This window comes from Crocuta crocuta, unplaced genomic scaffold (genome assembly GCF_008692635.1).
Source record: "Crocuta crocuta isolate KB4526 unplaced genomic scaffold, BGI_CrCroc_1.0 scaffold45, whole genome shotgun sequence".
NCBI classification, from domain to species: Eukaryota; Metazoa; Chordata; class Mammalia; order Carnivora; family Hyaenidae; genus Crocuta; species Crocuta crocuta.
The window spans coordinates 4,533,979-4,554,634 of record NW_027530544.1 but is presented as its reverse complement, the minus strand read 5'-3'; the positions used below and the strand labels follow the sequence as shown (position 1 = coordinate 4,554,634).

At 45.9% G+C, this 20,656-nt stretch overlaps 1 protein-coding gene across 1 annotated transcript; it reads right to left on the bottom strand.

Moving 5' to 3' along the window:
- Positions 1-3,952: 3,952 nt before the first annotated feature.
- MUC20 (mucin 20, cell surface associated) lies at positions 3,953-13,252 on the bottom strand. The gene is made up of 4 exons (XM_077767747.1): positions 13,180-13,252; positions 8,460-9,542; positions 5,980-6,071; positions 3,953-4,299 (listed from the first exon to the last, which is right to left on the bottom strand). The coding sequence occupies exons 1-4, from the start codon at positions 13,250-13,252 to the stop codon at positions 4,231-4,233; spliced, it is 1,317 nt and encodes a 438-aa protein (XP_077623873.1). The 3' UTR covers positions 3,953-4,230.
- Positions 13,253-20,656: the final 7,404 nt, after the last annotated feature.

Here is a 20,656-nt window from a genome sequence, read left to right as displayed (position 1 = left end):
ATAATTAAGTTTAAATTATCTACTTTATCAGTTTTCCCTGATTCAAATAACTGTAGGGGCACCTGGGTGGCTCAGTCAATTAAGCATCAGACTTTGGCTCAGGTCATGATCTTGTGGTTCATGAGTTCGAGCCCTATGTTGGGCCCTGTGCTGACAGCTCAGAGCTTGGAGCCTGCTTTGGATTCTGTGTGTCTCTCTCTGCCCCTTGCACTCAGTCTCTCTCACTCTCAAATATAAACATTTAAAAAAATAAGTGCAAAGCAAGAAAAAAAAACCTAACAACTGCAGTGTTACCTATTTACGCCTAGTTATAGTACAGCTTAATAATAATTATATCATTATATTTATATTTTGTTTGATTTCAGCACTGAATGCCATTTTCTCAACTTTCAGAGCCCAAGGCCCATATTTCATGGTCACCTGTTCACAGGGCCCACCATCTCAGTTACTCAGCAAACAGTCCAGTGCCTTTCATGTACAGGCTCTGTACTAGGTTCTGTGGTAACAGAGATGAATACTACGTGACACTTGTCTTGAAGCACATATGACTTAACAGCCTTGTAATAAACGAAGCATGATGTAGCTTGGTAAGTGTCATAGCAGAAACATAAAGACACTGAGAAACCTGCTCTTTAGGGAATTTGAGGAAAGCTACCACAAGGAGGCACTGAATGAACAAGGCTTCTGGGCTTGAATAGAAGTTTTCCAGACTGAAGGGACCAGACAAGAGGAGAACATTCTAGGGGACAAGAATCATGATGTGCAAACTCTCTGGATGAAAGCAGGTGCGACTGGGAAGTAGTGAGAAGTTTCCTGTGGAAGGAACATAGGACACAGACCTGGGAAAGTTCTCGGTACCATGAAGACCCTTGTACACAAAGGTGGGAGCTTGATTCCCTTGGAAGAAACAGGACTAGCTTTGATTTTGGAGAGGGAACCTCTAAAGAGAGTGTGAAAGGTAAACACCATTATTAACCAAATGACTGTACTGGGATAGCTTTTTGTGTTTTGTTTTGTCTTTGACCTTTATTGGCTATTATAAACAGTCCTGTAATGAACACATTTATTTATTGGTCTTTGTACAGATTCTTAATTATCTCCTTAAGATAAGCCCTTTGGAGTGAAATTAGTTAAAGGGATGCACATTTTTAAGGCCTTAGATAGTCAAATTGTCCTTCAGAAAGGCTGTACCAATTTCATTCACACCAGCAGTGTTTAAGAGTATTCTTTCCCTCCCTCACACCCTCATCAACATAGAAATTGTTATTTTTATAATTCTTTACCTATTGATAAACAATTAGCAATATCTCATTGTATCAAAAAAAATTTTTTTTTTGCTAGTGAAGTTTCTTTTTCATGGAAAACAGGCATTTATATTCCTGCTTTTGGAAGGCATTTATACTCCTACTTTCTATTGGTATGTGTGCCTTTTTATTGCTTTGTAAGAGCTCTTTGTGTATTAAGGAGATTCTGGTTTCCTATATGTGGTGTAAATAAGTTCTTTCAGTTTGTTATTTCTGTACATGTCTTTCCTCCCCTACTAACTTTAGCCCCTGAGGGAAGAGACATCTTTGAATTCCCCCCCAGCACACAACATGGTCTCTCTTCTGTTGTCGGTGCTCAACAAATACGCGGGGAAGAAGGTTTCCATTATTTTTGTCCAACCTACTTTATAAAACTCATCCTGCCCCACTCTGCAAGAAGGGGATCAGTTGAATAGGCACACTCCCCTTATGCACAGGAATATCCAAAGTTGCCTTACTTCATTCATTTAACAAATATTTACTGAGCACCACTGTCCTAGATGCTAGGTATACTGGAGTGAGCAAACTCTTACATTCTAGTTGAGGGAGACAGATAGTAAACACGACAAATAAATAAAATATATATTATGTTAGGTTGTAACCAGCGTTACGAAGAAAATCAAAGTAGAGGGGGTGGTCAGGCAGACTTACTGAGAGAGTGAAAGGGGTGGAAGTGTTAGCCGAGTATATATCTGCAGGAGAAACATATTAAGCAGACTGAGCAATGCAAGCAAATGTCCCCAGGTAGGAGCATGCATTCAAGGCCTGAGGCATTCACAGAACAGCAAGGAGGCCAGTGTTTTTGGAGCGCAATGAGCAAGTTCAAGAGGCTGGTAGAGGGGCACAGATTGCATACAGCTCTGCAGGTCACTTTTGGACCTTTGCTTTCTGTCTGAATGAAATGGGAGGGTTTGGAGCCAAGGAGTGGCTCTACATTATAGAGCGACAGCTCTGGCTGGTGTGCTGGGACTACACTGGGGGTGGGGGAGCAAAGGTAGAAAGAGGGTGACCTGTTAGGAGGATGCTAGTAATCCAGGTGAGAGATCATGGCAGCTTGGACCAGGTGAGAGCAGTAAAGATGGTGAAGAAGGGTCAGACTGTGGGCATATTTTTGACAACAGCAAAGCCAACAGAATTCTCTGATGAGTTGGATGTAAAGTGTGAAAGAAACAGAGGAATAAAGAATGGTTTCAAAAATTTTGAGTCGTGCAACTGAAGGATATAATTGACATGATGATGAAGATACAGACAGAGCAAGTCTGGGGGAAAGATTAAGACTCTGATTTGGGGGGCGCCTGGGTGGCTCAGTCGGTTAAGCGTCCGACTTCGGCTCAGGTCATGATCTCATGGTTCATGGGTTCGAGCCCCGCGTCGGGCTCTGTGCTGACAGCCAGCTTAGAGCCTGGAGCCTGCTTCAGATTCTGTGTCTCCCTCTCTCTCTGCCCCTTCCCTGCTCACTCTGTCTCTCTCTCTCTCTCTCAGAAATAAATAAAACATTAAAAAAAAGACTGATTTGGGGGGCACCTGGGTGGCTCAGTTGAGTGTCTGAATCTTGATTTCAACTCAGATCATGATCCCAGCGTCGTGGGTAGGGTCGAACCCTGTATCCGGCTCCATGCTAAGCATGGAGCATGCTTGGGATTCTCCCTCTCTCTCTCTCTCTCTTTTTCCCTCTTCCCCTCTCCCCTACTCTCTCTCACACACTGTCTCTTTCAAATAAAATATGTATGTGTGTGTGTGTGTGTGTGTGTGCACGTATACACACTCTGATTTTGGAAATATTGAATGTGAGGTATCTCAGACCAGAGAGGCTGAATATATACATTAACAATAGTTGTATATAGGAGGTGGGGTTTTAGAAATTTTTTTTCTTTCTCTTCTACTCCTCTTTCCATTTTTGTTTTCTTTTCTTAGTGCTTTGAAAATTTTCAAAATTTTAAAATCATAAGCAAGTTTTTTACAATAGAAAAAAGATTAGCCACATTTAATTTTTCTAATAATAATAACAACTTGACTTATGCCAAGCTAGAGGGGAGGAACATTTGAGTATTGCAGACTTTCTTGTGATCTGCTTGTGTCCAGAACTTGAAATTCAAGTCAATTCAGCAAACATTCTCTGTCATCCTCCTACAGGCCAGGCACTCTGCTAGATTCAGGGGATACTAAGATATAAATATGGTCCCTGCTCTGAAGGAGCTCAAAGTTCAACAGCCTCCAGGACCAGCCTCAGCAAGCGCTGTAATCAAGGTCCAAACCAAAAATCAGGAGCGAATGAAGGAATGTAAGGGGAGGATGCACAAACCCCCTGTATCATATAAATATCAAAAAAAACCCAAAAACCAGGGCGCCTGGGTGGCTCAGTCGGTTGAGTGTCCAACTCGGCTCAGGTCATGATCTCACAGTTTGTGGGTTCAAGCCCCACATCGGGCTCTGTGCTGACAGCCAGCTCAGAGCCTGGAGCCTGCTTCAGATTCTGTATCTCCCTCTCTCTCTCTGACGCTCCCCTGTTCATGCTGTCTGTCTCTCTCTCAGAAATAAATTAAAAAAAAAAAAATCCACACACCACATACTGATCAAATAGATAATCTCTGGACCACACTGAGTGTGATATTGATGTCCGATGGAAGCACAAAGCAGGTGACAGTGGGTGATCAAGTCACTCTTTACTGAAACACAACACATGAGCCAAAGGAAGTCTGAGAACATCTTTGGAACCCCCCCCCCACACACATACACTCAGGCATATGTGCCTTAGGGTCCCGCTGCCATGTCTGGGGTAAGGATTTAGGCCAGCTGACCTCTTGGGAATCTTCCAGGTGCATCTCAGCGCAGTAGCAGTGACGTGGCTCCAGGCTGTGGGGGGCCCAGACGCCGGCAGCACTGCCCCCTTTGGCACACAACCACGCCTGGCCGCAGCTGATGGTCCTTAGTCCCTCTTGACGCGCAGCAGAGACACTTGGATGGGAGGCATGAGGATACACAGTTCATGGAGGAGCTGCAGGGCAAAAGGAGCAGGTGGTTCTTCCAGCCCGCCTGGCCCATGAGCTCAGCACAGGCCGGGGACAGGAAGGGACAGTGGGAGAGAACGTATGAGGAGGCCAGCAACACTTCCTGGGCCCCCACAGGCGGGGCATGAGCTAGGTGTTTCATGCACATAATGCCGTTTGACCTCACAATAACTTTACAAAGCAGGTAGTATTCACTTCATTTTATAAGAGAGGAAAATAGTATGGAGTAACTTAAAGTCACACAGTTAGGAACTGGAATTCACCCTCAGATCTATATGGCTCCAAACTTGTTTGTCTGAGTCCTGAACCCTGAGCCCTACATCAGTGTCCTGCTCCCAACAAGAGTTCGTGCCTAACACCTGTATGGCCTGATTCCTATACCTCAGCTCCTGACCTGTCCTCTCTTCCTGGCTTCTTTCTTTTTTTTTTTTTTTTAATATTTTTTAACGTTTCTTTTTGAGAGACAGAGCATGAGTGGGGGAGGCGCAGAGAGAGAAGGAGACACAGAATCCAAAAGAGGCCCCAGGCTCCAAGCTGTCAACAAAGAGCTCTATGTGGGGCTTGAATTCACAAACTGCAAGATCAGGACCTGGGCTAAAGTCAGATGCTTAACCACCTGAGCCACCCAGGTGCCCCCCCAACGCCTACTTTCTGAACCCTGAAATAGTTTTCAGTTTGGGGGACTCAGATCTGGCACCGTTCTGGCTTCCCTCTTTGACTAGGATTCACACCTGCTGCTTTGATTATCAAGTGCAGTAGGCATGTGTCATTTTCTTGCCTGTCCTGCTTCAAAACCCCCATACTGTGTTCAGAGATCTCATTATGGGAGCCCTGATGGGCCCCTTTCCCCTAAGAGAACTTCATGAGCCCAGATACTTCCTCTTCTCATCCCCTGGCAGCAAGATGTGAGCACAAGAGCTAGGCTGAGCTGACCTGGTTAAACCTTCCAGTGTTTCATTCCGTCCCCACAAGCTCTGACCCCAGAATTCCACCATTGGAAACTTTGTCCAGTGATCCAGGCCTTAGGAGAGTTTTCCCAGCATATACAAATATATCCCAATCTTGGCCCCCATCTGGATCATACATCTATAGGGTGTTTCTCTGTCTAGCATTCCTATTTCCTTTGGGGCCTGTCCTTTTCATTCCATGTGGTTGAGCTGTCAGTCATAGTGACCTTTGCAAGTCAATGAAATCAGTGTTTCTTTAGTATAATATGTAGACCTTGGAAGAGGGAAGTATCTGTGACTCCAGAGCTGTTACAGCTGCCTCTCTATGAATATGGAGAAAGATTCTGAAGAATGAAAAGCTAAGAGAGGCAGAGAAAGAGAAATGTCTAAGCTGCTGGATCCAGCCATAACTGAAGCTGGCATAGTCACTTCTAGGTTTCTCAGCCAATAATACCTTTCCTTTTGTGTGTAAGCTACAATGAGTTAGTTTTTGCTACTTGTAACCCGAAGTCCTACCTATCAGCCCATTAATATCATTGATCTTCTCCCAAGGGCCAGAAGGCCTGAGCTTCCTAGGGCCTGAGGAAATTGGTGCTGAAGGAAAGAATTGCTTTACATAGCACTCAGGAAAAACAGGCAGAAGCCAAGCCAAGCAGGGATCCTTAAATTTAGTTCCTAATTCTTTCCTCTACTTTCTTGGCCCAGAAAGTGCCCGCTCACCTGCTGCATCAGCCTCTCCACCACTCTTGGGTCAGTGAGGTTTTCTGGGGAGGCCACACTCAGTCGCAGAAGGAAAAAGCCTCCATCTCCACCTGCAAGTTTTTAAAAAAACAGCAGATGAAACTATGGGTAAGTCAGTTCAGGAATCATGACGTGACCTGTGCCACCCAGCCTCTGTCCTCACCTCTGCACATATGTGCTCACTCTCACGTGTAAATGTGTCTGTGTTCACTTGGAAGCTTATATTTACTCACTGCAAAGAGAAAGAGGATTCTGTCTCTCCCATAACTGGGCTCCGTGCAGTGTCTTCCCAACAAAACTGAAAGAAAGGATGGCTAAAGGGCCCATCCACAAAAAGTAGTGTGAGGAAGGAGAAATCAAAGTGAATCTAGAATGTTCTTGAGGACTGGCAGTCACAAATGGCCTGTTGGGTAAGGGTCCAGACAGGGAGAATGCCAGAGAGGGGCCGGCTCTTGGAGGGGATGCCCTCAGCCAATGTTTCCAGCTCCAAGTTGGCGGAGGTTTCCATCCAGCCTTCCCAATTTAGCAGCCCTGTGGGTAAGTTTTGCCTTTCGTTGAGCCCTAACCTGCTTGCCTTCACTGCCCTGTTTTAGTCATTTCCTCCCATCAGAGTACTGTCAGAACTGATCCAGTCGTTGCACTTCTATATTTATATAGACCGATAGAGATATCAATATTGATATTTTATCCTCCTTGTTTTTGCTGCCACATGCATATTTCACAGCGAGAAGATTCACAAGAAAATAATCCTGTCGGTTATGTGTATGATGGAAGCTGGGTAGTTGGGAGACAGCAGTGGGAGAAAGACATTTTATGCTGACCCCTTATGAACCTATTGACTTTTAAATCATGTCAACGCAGTATCTAATCAAACAAATAATAAAGAAAAGCATTTTAAAATAAAGATATATTAATAAATTGAGCTTTAAAAAATAAAAGCACAGGGGTGCCTGGGTGGCTCAGTCGGATGAGCATCCAACTTCTGCTCGGGTCATGATCTCGTGGTCTGTGAGTTTGAGCCCCATGTAGGGCTCTGTGCTGACAGCTTAGAGCCTGAAGCCTGCTTCGGAATCTGTGTCTCCCTCTCTCTCTGTCCCTCCCCTACTTGTACTCTGTCTTTGTCTCTCAAAAAAAAATGTTAAAAATTATAAAAATATAAAAAATAAAAGCACAATGGGAGACTATGAGTTGGAATCAAACAGACTTCCATTTGGAGTCCCTCTGCTATCTTTTTAGCATCTTTTTTTTTTAATTTTTTAAAATGCTTTTTATTTATTTCTGAGAGAGAGAGACAGATGGAGCAGGGGAGGGTCATGGAGAGAGGGATACACAGAATCTGAAGCAGGCTCCAGGCTCTGAGCTGGCTGTCAGCACAGAGCCAGATGCAGGGCTCGAACCCACAAACAGTGAGATCATGATCTGAGCCGAAGTCGGATGCTTAACCGACTGAGCCACCCAGGCGCCCCTCTTTTTAGCATCTTTAAATCTGTTTCCTCATCTGTCAGGTGGGGCAATAATACCCACACATTAAGGTGGTTTTGAAGGTTTAATGAGAAGAGATAACATGTGCAAAACTCATAGTTCACTGCCTGACATCAGTGAGAACATTCAGCCGGTGCCAATGCTTCACTGGTTATGAAATATTTTCATATCACCTCTGCCTGGAATACAAAAGATGCTCAGTAAGGTGGTTGTGATCAATATTTTTATTTCACCTCCCCACAGAGTCAGGGCTAGCTGAGGACACCACAGGCATAAGTCACAAGGACAGTGACGGGAAGTGAAGGTGGAGGCTCCCAGCTGACCAGGAGCTGGGCTGACCCAGCAGCCTCTGACGAGGGTGCCTCACCCCTGAGAAGGATATGTTGTCTCAGACATGTAGCTTTAAATGCCCAAACCTTTGCCCAGTTTATTTATTTATTTAAAGTCACTGTCTTTGGCTCCAACCCCAGCCACAGACTCTTATGGGGTCCCAGCTGCTCAGGGGGCAGCTACTTGGGCCAGATGTTTACATGGTGCCCCTCTGTGTGGCTCTGGCTGCTCATGCTTCCAGAGCACGAGGACTGTGGCCTTTGAATACAATTTGGGGCCTCACTTGGCACACATTAGTTATTCAAAGGTTAGTGTCATAGAAGGGCAGAGGTGGAATGAACATCGTTGTTCATCCTTCACAGCCCCCTACAGTTACTAGTGGAGAAACTGAGGCCCAGAGAGGGGAAGAACCTGTCCTAGGTCACTAGATAGTAAAGGGTGAAATCAGGATCTTAGACTATTTCTACAGACTTCCAGTCCCACAGTTTTTCCATATGTCACCCTAACTCTGCCTGTTTCTGATTTTGGCAAGAATCACTAGATCATGAAGAGGTGACCTCAGAGACTGGGCTCAGAATAAGCCTCCTTCCTTACTCCCTACTCCTTAAGCATGTAGACATCCTGGAAACNCCCCAGGAGCCACTTACCTGCAGTAACTTCTGTGGCCCACTTTGTCTGAGCAGTGGTGGGCATGGCTGTTGGGAGATTCCCTCCAGTCATGCTGGCTGTCTTCAAGGTCCTTGCTAAGGCTATGGTCTTGACTAAGGTGATATTTGCCTCTGGGCTCCTGTTAGCCACAGTCAGATGGACAGGAGGAAAGGGGCTCCTGCTGATGGGGGTGGACCCATTGGTTGTGCTGTCTGTGGTTGAAGTCTCTGAGGGAATGGGGTTCCTGCTAGTGGCTACTTGGGTGTGGCTGTAGGCCATAGATGAGACCCCAGCAGGGGAGGTCACTTTGCCCACTGTTGACCCAGCCTGTGTGGAGATTGTAACTGAGCTCTCAGTGTGGCTTGTCTCAACAGAGAGGGCTGAAGTTTCTTCCAAGGGGTTCGTGCTGACAGTTACCAAAGTTGTGCTGGGGGTGGTGGTCTTTGCTGCTGCTGTTTCTCCCTCTATGGTGCTATTAGAAGGTAGTGGGGTCTCAACTGTGGTATCAGGCATGGCTGGTTCTGTGGCTCCTGACAAGGTCTCAGCAGATGTCATGGTCTCCAGGGAGTCTGATTCTGCTTCCGTGGAATCAAGCAAAGCTGACATCTCAGAGGGAGACAGGGCCTTTGCTCCTGTGGGGTCATGACCTATGTCCAAGGTCCCGGGAGTGGTGGCAGTTGTTTCTATTTCTATAACGCTACAATTGATAACCTTGGTGTAGGTGATAGTATAGGCGAGCAAGGCTTTAGCCAGAGCAGCAGCGTCAGATGCCAGGGTCTGTGAGGTGGCAATGGCCAGAACTGAGCTGTCAGAGACGGCACTGCTCTCCAAGGCCAGGGCCTTGGCTTCTGCAGAAGTGTGAGCCAATGTCAAGATGTCAATTACAATCCTCCTTGCCTCCTCTGAGTTGTCATCTGTACAAAGGGTGTCAAGGACAGATTCCACAAGATCAGTGCCTGTAACAGTCTCAACTGTGGTCATTCCAGTTCCCGTCGGGCTGCCACTTGTGGCTGATGCCTCCATAGGAGTGGTGATCACAACCATGAGTTTGGAAGATACCATTTTTGTGAAGGCCTTGGTCTCTGTTGGAGGAAAAATGATCTTGGTTTCCCTGATCCCTGCTCCTGAAATGGTGCTGGTCATGATTGAGGTCCTATCAAAGGTCTGGGTGCTCAGGGTTTGAATTTCCAAAGGGATGTGGCTTTGCATAGAGGTCTCAACAAGGTCAGTGGCCTGGAAGGCTCCCTGTGAACTTGTCCTGATCCCCGGAGTCATGGTAGCCACTTCTACATGGTTTGTTGGCACCAAAGGACCTGGTCTACTGGTGCTGGGATCTGTATTAGGTAAGACCACCTTTGTAAGTCATTAGTACCCCTGGACTGACTTCACACAAGTTCTTGTGTTTATGCCCTGAGCAATACCAGGAGGAAGGTGGAGAGAGGAAGTTGCTTTTACTCCATTTTTCATCTATACATACAAGAAAGGAGGTGGTATTGGGAAGACCAGTCCCATGCATCAGCCATGGAACTGGAATCACCTGACTGATGTCCTCTGATGACCTGAGGCAAGCAAGCCTCTGAATCCAGCTGATTATTGGTCTGAAGCCATCAAGGGGAATGCGTGGGGCCAGGATCTAGCTTCAAGTGGGGAAAAAAGGAGGCAGAAGTCCAAGAGAGCCAAGAACTACAGAGCAGAAACCACAACTCTCAGAGCCTTCTCAAAGAATCCTTGTCACTTTCCCATAGATACTTTACTCATCCAGCGAATGTTTCCTCATGGAAGTGAAAACTCTTCTAATACAGGAAACATCTGTGGTTTTGTATTTAGAGGTAGCTGGGAGCACTGGAGGGAGAGACAGAGGGTGGTGACTACTGCAACAGGGAAAACAGCAGGCAGAGTCCTGGGGGCTCCAGTAAGGGACCCTGGGGTCCCATCACCTGAGTCTGCCTCCTCCTAGTAACTACAGAAATGATGCACCAGGCACGTTCCTCCAGTAACAGGGAACCAAGTGAGGTAAATTACTCTCCTTAGAGATGCCACTAGTATTGCTCCACAGGGCAGAGCATCCCTGTTCACTTGATGGATCCTGCGAGGTTGCATGAGGCCCTGGGGAGGCTACAGCAGGATCTTTTTATGGGCTGACAAGTGTGCCTGTCCCATCAACTAAGGATGAATGGCTCTCTCTGTAACTGGGCCAGGGACTCTTTTGGGGAGGGTTGCCAGATTTAGCAAAAAAAAAAAAAAAAAAAAAAAATACAGGATGCTCAGTTAAACTCGAATTTGAATTTCAGATAAACAAGGAATAATTTTAATGACAAATGTTTTCAGTATGTGTATTTCTCGTGTAGTATTTGAGACATACTTCTAGAAAAAGCTTTGTTACCTGGCATTCAAATTTAAGCACATTCCTTGTGTTTTATCCAGGAACCTTACTCTTGGAAGGAAAAGAATCAAAATATAAGCCTCCCTTTTCTGGGTTCTGATGGTTTGAGATGGTCTTTACTGAGGTCTACAGGCCCAAAAGTACCCAAGGACCCAGTGAAAGTACAGGACTGTTTGGTCACCTCTACCCTGGCTGGTTGTCAGGACAGGGTTCCAGGTCCTCTCTCTGAACAATAAAAGAGCACTGGGCCAGGAAGCAAAAGATTGGGTTCCAGCCCCAAGCTTATTGCCTACTAGCTTTGGAGTCCAATGATTAATTGGTTCAAATCCTGACCCTACCTCCTACCAACAAAGTCAGTCACCAGACTTCTCCAAGCCTCCATTTCCTCCCTGTGAAAAAGGGTTACCATAGTGGTGAAGACCAAGGAGAAGGGGGATAGGAAAGTCTTATATTCCAAAGACTGCAAGGTGTTACTAAGCATTCCTCCCATGCCTTGTCCTCTCAAAGAGCTACTTGAGAGCACACAATGGACTTTAATGCAATGAGAATGTCAGGCTGTCCTCACATGCATATCAGGTCAGTCATGGCATGCACTCTCAGTTGTTCTGCAATCGTGCTTTTACAGAATATACTTTCTTCTCCCCACTTCAAAGCCCAAGGTATTTCTTTGAGCTTCCTCAGTTCCCATATGGTGAAAGCAAAGACTTTCAACGTCAACCCACTCAGCCTAAAGCCCAAACAGGGGGGCTCTTGGGGTCCGACCATCCATCTCCCCTGAAGTATTTTCTTCCTTTTCCAGGAATCCTGTGATACCATCCTGCCGTGAAACTTCCTCATGCTTCCCAGCCCATAGCCTCTTCACACCCCTTGGAGCTCTCACACCCCCCCACCCAAGTCTCCTACCCACCGGAGGTTTCTCAAACACAGCAAAGCCTACCTGGTCCTCTAAGGCTCTAGAATCTGCAGCTCTCCTGGTCCACTCCTCAGATCAAACAGGCAGAGAGGAAGGCATGTGTATGATAGACCCTGAGTTTGAGTCCCTTCTCTGCTGCTTGCTCCACTGCTTACCAATCACGTGACCCCGGCCAAGTCTCCTGGCTCCAGCCTGCATTTTCCTCATCTGTAAAATGGAGCTAAAGGTACCTATTTCATAGGGTTGTGAAGATTAGGTTCAATTAAATGTAAAATATGCAACACAATCCTGCCAGGTCATGAGTGCATGCAGACCATGTGGTCCAGTGGCTAGCCACATGCAGAATAACATCCTGGCTTTGCATATGAGTTGCTTAGTCCTGGAAAGCCTCAGTCCCATCTTGTAGAAATGAGTAAGAATAAGACCATGTCTCTCTCATGGGGTTACTGTGAGGATTAAAAAGATGGTGCATGGAGGCATATGGGAAGTCTCTGTAACTTCCTGTAAATTTTGCTGTGAAACAAAAACTGCTCTAAAAAATAGTCTTTAGAAAAAAAGATGGGGCACCTGGGTGGTTCAGTCAGTTAAGCACCCAACTTTGGCTCACGTCATGATCTCATGGTCTGTGAGTTTGTGCCAAGCATCAGGCTCTGTGCTGACAGCAGAGCCTGGAGCCTGCTTCGGATTCTGTGTCTCCCTCCTCTCTCTGCCCCGTCCCTGCTTGCACTCTATCTCTCTCTCTCTCAAAAATAATTAAACATCAAAAAAATTTTAAGGAAAAGATAATGCAGGATGTTGATCATACGGAAGAGATTATGTATGGGGGATGCAGAGGTTATATGTGAGTCAAATCTCTGTATTTCTGCTCAGTTTTGCTGTGAACCCAAAACTGCTCTACAATAAAAAGTTTATTAAAAAAAAATAAAGACAATGCATGTGACAAACATAGCGTAGTTCCTATGACACATCCATGTTAGTCTCTTCTTTCATAAAAGCCCTGCCCTTCTCAGAATCCGCCCTCCCCAAGCAGTCTGTAACTGTTAGACTTTTCACACAAAAACTGCTTTTTAAAGGAAATTTGGGCTAGGAAATAAACTTGGAGGCGTTAGAATCTTGTTGAGCCACTTTCTTTGGCTCTAGTCAGATTTATCCCCAGCCTGTACTTCCCTGGCTCCTCCCACTCCTCCACCTCACTCAGTCCCTTCAGAGGACAGCCTGCAGCCACCGCACAAGGCCATCGCTCATCCTAGGGCTGCAGCGTCGTACATGTGTAAGCTGACACACTGCTATTTGCACACTCTTTATCAACAATAGTAATACTTCAGATGTAGCTTTATGGTTAATTCTAATTAATCAGTCACAAAGGGCTGCCGGTACAGAAACATCCAGAGCCCGGTAAGGAGAGAAGCCCATACCTCCTTACCTGCAGAGCTCCCGGGGACCCCAGCCTCGCAGCAGAAGAAAAGGGGGAGAGCCAGGCCCCAGAGAAAGCCCATCCTAACAGGAGCTCCAGCCACCGTTGCCCAGCACGTCTGCCCACTGCCTCTAACTGCCACCTCTTCCTGCTTCCTCAACCCAGAGAGGAGGGGCAGGACACCTGCCTTGGTGTGACTGGGTAGTTTCCAGAAGCAGCCAGGTGATCACAAAGGCACAGACTGAGAGCTAGCAGGGTGCACGGCAAGGGCTGTCAGCAAGCTAACCCTCCTGCAGCCCTGGCCCAGTGACCTCTCCTCTCTGAAGTTTGATTGGAAGATATGGAATCACTTCCACAGTGATATTCACCCCCTCAGCCCTGCAACCAGGAAGGGGATGGAAGATGGTGTTTCACATTTCCCCACTTTCTACATCCCTTCCCTCTTCTTCCACCCCTTATACTGGAGACTTAGAAGCCATCTGGGTTTCCTTTCTAATCCTAGCCTCTATTAGCTCTATGACTAGAGAAAAATAAAGAACCTTTTTGAAGCTCAATTTCCTGATCTATAAAATGGGTATAATCCTTACCTTGCTGGACCATTCTGTGAGGATGACATGAGAGAGTAAATCTCTTACACAGTGCCTGCTACATACTGGTTGCTCATGGAATACACGTACATCTTAAGTGCTCAACAAATGAGAGCCCTGACATCTATCCTGATCCTCAAGCAATAGAGAGAAGGAACAGTCCCTCAAGGTCTGCAGGAGACAGTGTGGAGCAGTGTCTCTAACATCTTTCCAATGATTCCCGTGATACTGTGTCCCTGTCAGAGTCAAGACCGTGTCCAGGGCCAGACTAGAGGTGCAGGATGGGAAAGGCACTAGCCGGGAGAAGGGAAAGGGAAAGTGTGCAGGTGGGAGTCACAGGGCCTGAGGGGAGGGAGGTGGGAGGGTGCTGACTTACAGAAGCTTAGGGAAGTGAGGCTGAAGAATATATTTCCAAATACCCCAGAAAAGAATTTTACCCCTTCCAGGGGCCAAGGAGTGAGCTGCTGTGGCCACAGCCAGTGGAAGCAGACAAGGTACCTGGGGGATTTGAGGATCAGAGTTTTGTGATGAAAGCCACTCTAGAGTAGAATGGATCAGCATCAAGAAATCACAAAATCTCACTGCTGGAAGGAACTTCAAAGTGCAGTCAGGAAACCTAAGTTTTCTTTCCAGCTCCTTCCTTAAGTGTGGCCCAGGAACTGTATGATCTTGGACAAGTTATTTGCCCCCTCTGGGCTTCTATCAACAAGGTCCTCTTGGCCATGCAGTCTAAGGTGTAAAACACTGTCTTCTAGAACTTCACCCTGCATTGAGATAAAGAACTCTGCTGCCTGGAAGAAGGAGGGAGTCGTTCCAGAACGTGGGGGGAGATTCCATGAGAAGAAGGTGAGCAGGTCCACCTGGGACACAGTCTAGCACATGGGATGGGATCCCAGTTCCAACAACATGGTTGATCTGCAGAATTTTCCCAATGGGCTAAACCATTCTACCCTCCCATTCAACCTAAATCCTTCACTTCATCAAATGGGAGGATGGATTTCCCCTTGGGGGATTTCAGGAGAAGAGAGGAGGCCCCGGGCCACAGCAATGACCTGAACTCTGTTTGACCCTGTCTAGTAGCATGAGATCTAGTGTGGGGCTTCCCCCTAGAGAAGACGGAAGAAACTCCAGCAAAAACAAACTCTTAAATACAGAGAACAAATGGGTGATTGCCGGAGGAAAGGTGGACGCGGGCATAGGTAAATTTAAGGGAGTAAGAGGTGTAAACTTCCAGTTATAGAATAAATACATCACAGAAATGAAAAAAAGAAAGCAAGAATGCAGCTCCTTTCTGTCTCTTTCCTCCCCTTGTAGACTACCTCTCTGCCCCGCCAGGGCTGGGAGAGGGACTTCCTCATTCCAGCAGCCAGTGGCTTAATCTACAGACTGACGCATTTCAGGTGCCTTTCTCATGCCCACGAAGAACTTCCCCTCACCATTTCCTTTTTCTTGGCATTTGTCATTTAAGTGACCAATATCTCAGCTCCAGCCCAGTTGCCTGTGATGGGACCTAACCAGAAGCCCACTGGGAGGGAAGCCTGGCTGAATACTTCCCTGGGTTGGCTGGATTTTGTCTGGTCCATCTTCCTCTACATCTGGGGGAATTCCAAGCCTGGGCACATGACTGTTGAACACTGAGTCCTAATAAACTTATCCAGAAAGTTTCTGGACTTTTTTTTTCCAGCTCAACTCGGCTCTCACCCTGAATGAGCATCAGAGGCTAGTTTCATTAACTTAACAAACATATATGGAATACTTACTATGTGCCAGCATTTGGAACATGTCACCAAGTAGAACAGATCCCTAAACTCATGGAACTTCCTGGTGGAGAAATATGGCAAACAAACACAATAAATAACTGAATTATGTAGGGATGAATATCATGGGGAAAAGAAGGAAAAAAGACAAGAGGAATCTGGTAATGAGGGAAGGCAGGGAGGAGGTGCAGCTTGCTGTGTGAAATAGTACGGTGAGAGATGAGTAATGACCTGAAATTGGTGATAAAGTTAGTTATATCTGGAGAAGAGCATTCCAGGCAGTGGGAACTGCTAGAGAAAGGTCCAGAAGCCTAAGGCAGGAGCAAATTCAAGGAGCACCAAAGGACCCATGTGACTAGAGGCATGCTAGGGGCAGATTTGAAGGTTAGGAGGGGGTAGATGATAAAGGGCCTTGCTAGCCTTGGGGCTGGAACTCCGAGTGAGGTGGGAACCTCCCCTGGGGAGTTTTAAACAGAGGGGTGATGGGATCTAACTTTAGAGGGATCAGTCCTGAAGCTGCACTAAGAATGGGAGCCTTTTCCCCCTAGTCCAGGCAAGAGAGGAGGGTGGCTCTGAAGTGGAGGTAGCAGAGGAGGTAGTGGGGGTTGATCAGATTCTGGATATTTTTTGAAAATAGAGTCCACATGATTTCCTGCCACATTGATGTGGGATGGCAAACAAACAGAAGTCAAGAACAAATACAAATTTCTCAGCTTAAACAACTGGAAGGATGGAGTTGTCGTCAATGCCTTTTGGGTCTGGCTCTTTCATCAGAGTATTTAGAACCCCTCCCTCCACAACGAAACTAGTGCGTATTGTAAGGATAAATCTGACTCAGGACAAGGGTTATCAAGTAAAGCCCAAAGGACTGAACTGCCAAGAGTCTGATAAAAGAGTCAGGTTGGTCAAATGTCGTTGAAATACAAGGTTATAAATCTGCTAGACCACTGAGATATAGCCCAACTCCAAGCCATAGTTAAGTTGTTCTGGGTTTGTTGGGAGGAAAAAGCTTTTTTCTCCTTCAACTTGGGTCTTGTAGTTGAGCGTCTGCAAATTAATTGAGAACAGACAGATGAACAGGTGAAAAGACCAAGTTTATTAACACAGGCACCAGGAAGTTGCTCAGTATTGAGTAACTCACTGAATAACCATAGATCAAGGTTTTTATACCAAACATAATGAAGGAGTGGGAGTGGAGGAGGTGGAGGGTTTAGAGCTTCCATGGGTATGGAAAGTTCTATTAGGCAGTCTGTGTCTATGACAGCAGGATTGGCTGGAAAGTCACTCAGAGGGAGACTAATAGCAGCTGTATCTTTGCAAAGCTCTGCTTTAGTCACTTAAGGGAAGATCAGATATCATTTCTTTCTACACCTGCTATAGCTCTAGTGTTTCTACTTTATAATATCTCTATAGCAACTCTGGGGGTCCAAGTGTGTCCCTACAAGTTCAAAATGTTGAGTATGCACAGATTGTTTAGATGAGATCCTGTCCTTCTCTACCACAGAAGAGGCGGTAAGAATCATCTAAATTTGCAAGGACCTGAGAATGGGCCTTCCCCACCCTAACCCCTATTTTTGGGCTATAGTATAGGAGACTCCCGAGAGCCCTTTGACCACTTGTTCATTCATCTCTTTGTTAGGGTATAACCCACATACAGTAAAGTACATCAATCCTAAGTAGCATACAACTTGATGAATTTTTACATTTGTATACACCCAGGAGGTATCCACCACTCAGATAGAAGACACTTTCAGCATCGCATTGAGCTCCCTTGTGTTCCTTTCCAGTCACTATCTTCCCCCCACCGCAAATCATTCTTACCTCTATCACCATAGATTAGTTTTGCCTATTTTTGAACTTCATGCAAATGGAATTATGAATATACACTCATTCATGGCTTCCTTTTCTAAACATTATGCCTGTGAAATTCACTCATGTTTTGTGCAACAATACTTCATTCTTTTTTGTTGCTAGATAGTATTCCATTGTATAAAATATATCACAATTTACCCATTTTCCTTTTTTTTTTTTTTTTAAAAATAGTTTATTGTCAAATTAGTTTCCACATAACACTCAGTGCTCATCCCCACAAGTGCCCTCCTCCATGCCTATCACCCCCTCCCCCCCACATCCATCAGTCCTCAGTTTTTGTCAGCATTCAAGAGTCTCTCATGGTTTGCCTCTCTCCCTTTCCCCCACCATTTCCGTCCTTCTTCTCCCCCTTGTTCCTCTGTCAAGTTCCTCCTAATCCTCCTATACGTGCAAACATATGGTATTTGTCCTTCTCTGCCTGACTTATTTCGCTCAGCATAACACCCTCAAGGTCCATCCATGTTGCTACACATGGCCAGATTTCATTGTTTCTCATTGCCATGTAGTATTCCATGGTATAGATAAACCACATCTTCTTGATCCATTCATCTGTTGATGGACACTTAGGCTCTTTCCATGTTTTAGCTATTGTGGAGAGTGCTGCTATGAACATTGGGGTACATGTGCTCCTATGCCTCAGCATTTCTGTATCCCTTGGGTAAATTCCTAGCAGTGCTATTGCTGAATTTACCCATTTTCCTATTGATGGACATTTGGATTGCTTCCAGTTTTTCACTATTCCGAATAAAGCTTCTATGAACAGTCTTGCATTTGCATTTGTGTATATATATNTATATATATATATATATATATATCTAGGAGTGGAATTGCTGGGCCATTGGACCTACATGTGTTTCGCTTTAGTATATAGTATCCAACAGTTTTCCAAATTGATTGTGACAACTTGGGCTACACCAGCAACATATGAGAGTTCCAGTTGCTCCACATTCTCATCAACACTTGCTATCATCAGGCCTTGTAATTTTAGATACTCTTATGAATATGAATTTATTTCTGTAATTTCAACTTGAATTACAAGGCAGAGCTTGTAATGTAGGGCCTCTGTTTCCCCAGGGCTTTTCCCCAATAGTATGCTGCTGCCAGGGAAATGACTTTCATAGGGAAGGTATTTGGAAGACAGGGAGGGAAGATGGAAGGCCAGATAAAAATGAAATATGCATGCACATATCCACACACGTTCACACTCAACTAGAGGAAGCTGTACCGGTATTGGAACATCTCAGAAACTGTCTCTTCAGTTTGGGTAAACCTAAATCTAGGTAATCTAGCTGGGGAAAAAAAGGATGATATAGGAGCAATAACAAGAGATAGGGTTTCTGGACATTTGGAAGAAAAAAATCACTGAGAGAAGAGAGGGAAAAGAGCCCATAAATCAGCATCTTGGGGCTTTCTACGAGGCCCGCAGGATGATCCCAACTGGAGAGGCCACATCCCACAGAGCCTCACTGGAAAAGCACTCCTTAGCAAGGAAGGGAGAGAAATCCTAGGTTCTGGATGTATGAGGAGAGTTCTTCCAAACAGGGCCCAGGGCTGTCTCTTCGCCTGGGCTCCTCCATTCCTAGGCAGGAGAAGAAATCTGTGGCTGGAAGAGCTGGAGGGATAAAGCATGTGTTCCCGAAAGCCAGTAGGTGGAACATCTTTTGTGCACCATTCAAGTCCTTTTGGCCTTGCTTCCTACTCCAGCCATTGCTACGATGACTAGTTTTCCAGGAGTGATGAAGCAATGCCTTGCCACGTTCCATTTGCTCTCTCCCAGGGTTTCCCTGATGCCAAGGCTTGGGATGCTTCCAAGAGCTGCCCTGCTTTCACATATGAGCAACAAAGAACTGAGAATGTTAGTGCCTAAGTGGAACAACCTATAAACCCCGAGAATGAGAGGGAATGGACAGATGCTTCCTATTCCATCCCCAGGACAGATGGTTCTCTGAAACATTTCGTAAGGCTTTTTAAAAGGTCCCACAGGATCAAGCAACAAATGAGCCATAGTGGGGACAACTGGATAATGCATCTTTGTATTGGCTCTCCTTTCTTCTCTGTATCACTTCACTTTTCCCTCACCTCTGCTCCTTGGAATTTTGTTCCCAAATAAGTTATTCAGAGAAACTAAGCTAAAATAGAACCATTGGCCAATAAGTGGACTCTGACAGGACCTCCCTTGCTATAATCATTTATTACTAAGAAACCAGTGTTCAGATGAGTCAAAGCCTGGAGGGAAGCATGGACATGGATAATGGGCCATTTTATTTAGGTGGAACATAGGTGTGGGGAAGGGGCCTTACAGGAGATAAGGCCAGAAATGGGCCTTGGGCCCAATATGTGGAGGACTTTGCAGCCAAGTGTGGGAGGTTAGCTTTTGTTCTGGAGACAATGGGAAGCCAGTGATGGTTTCTGAGTAAGGAACTGGCAACACCAGAGCTCTGCTGTGGGCAGAAAACTGTGAGCAGAGACCAGTTAGGGGAGATCTAGGGGCAAGAGGACCAGTTAGGACGCTGTGACCTGGGACTTTGGCAATGGAACTACAGGAGGAGCAGACGTGAACCGTGTTGTGAAGTAGAACTACAGAGAAAGGCCACGGTCAAAGAGAAGTAAAAAAAAGACCCTAATGGGGCGCCTGGGTGGCTTAGTCGGTTAAGCGTCCGACTTTCGCTTAGGTCATGATCCCGCGGTTCGTGGGTTCGAGCCCCGCGTCGGGCTCTGTGCTGACTGCCAGCTCAGAGCCTGGAGCCTGTTTCAGTCTGTGACTCCCTCTCTCTCTGACCCTCCCCTGCTCACGCTGTCTCTCTCTCTCTCTCTCTCCTAGAAATAAATAAAACATTAAAAAAAAAAAAAGACCCTAAGGCCTGGAGTGCAGGAAGCTGAAGGGTAGGGAACCTGAGGGGAAGGCAATGGGCTCAGTAGACCCCAAAGACCCCTGGGATCACTGTCCTGGAGCTTTGAAATCCTCACACAAGGAAGCTCCCAGGAGCCTTGTCCCAACCCACCAGAGGAAGGTCCCCCTGCCTCCCTTTTTCTCTGGGAAGAAGACTGGTGAGCATGAGGCTACAAGGCTCAGACCAGGCTATTGTGGAACTTAGAGGTGGCCACATGATGCCTGGGAAGGAATTTTGAGGAAGGAAGCACAGATCACTTGGCTAGACGTGCTAGGTTCTCACCTTCCACTTTCAAGAAATGTTTGCTATATTCATTATAACCACCACAAACAATGAATACGATGAGCCAAATTTATGTTTTATAATCTGTATAGCTGAT

Coding starts and splice junctions, on each gene's coding strand:
- MUC20 (XM_077767747.1), bottom strand. CDS start 13,252: ATGGGCTTTCTCTGGGGCCTGGCTCTCCCCCTTTTCTTCTGCTGCGAG. Junction 9,543..13,179: donor GGTCCCCGGGAGCTCTGCAG/GTAAGGAGGTAT, acceptor TTCCTCCAACAG/AGACCAAGGCCTTCACAAAA. Junction 4,300..5,979: donor TGGAGAGGCTGATGCAGCAG/GTGAGCGGGCAC, acceptor TTTGCCCTGCAG/CTCCTCCATGAACTGTGTAT.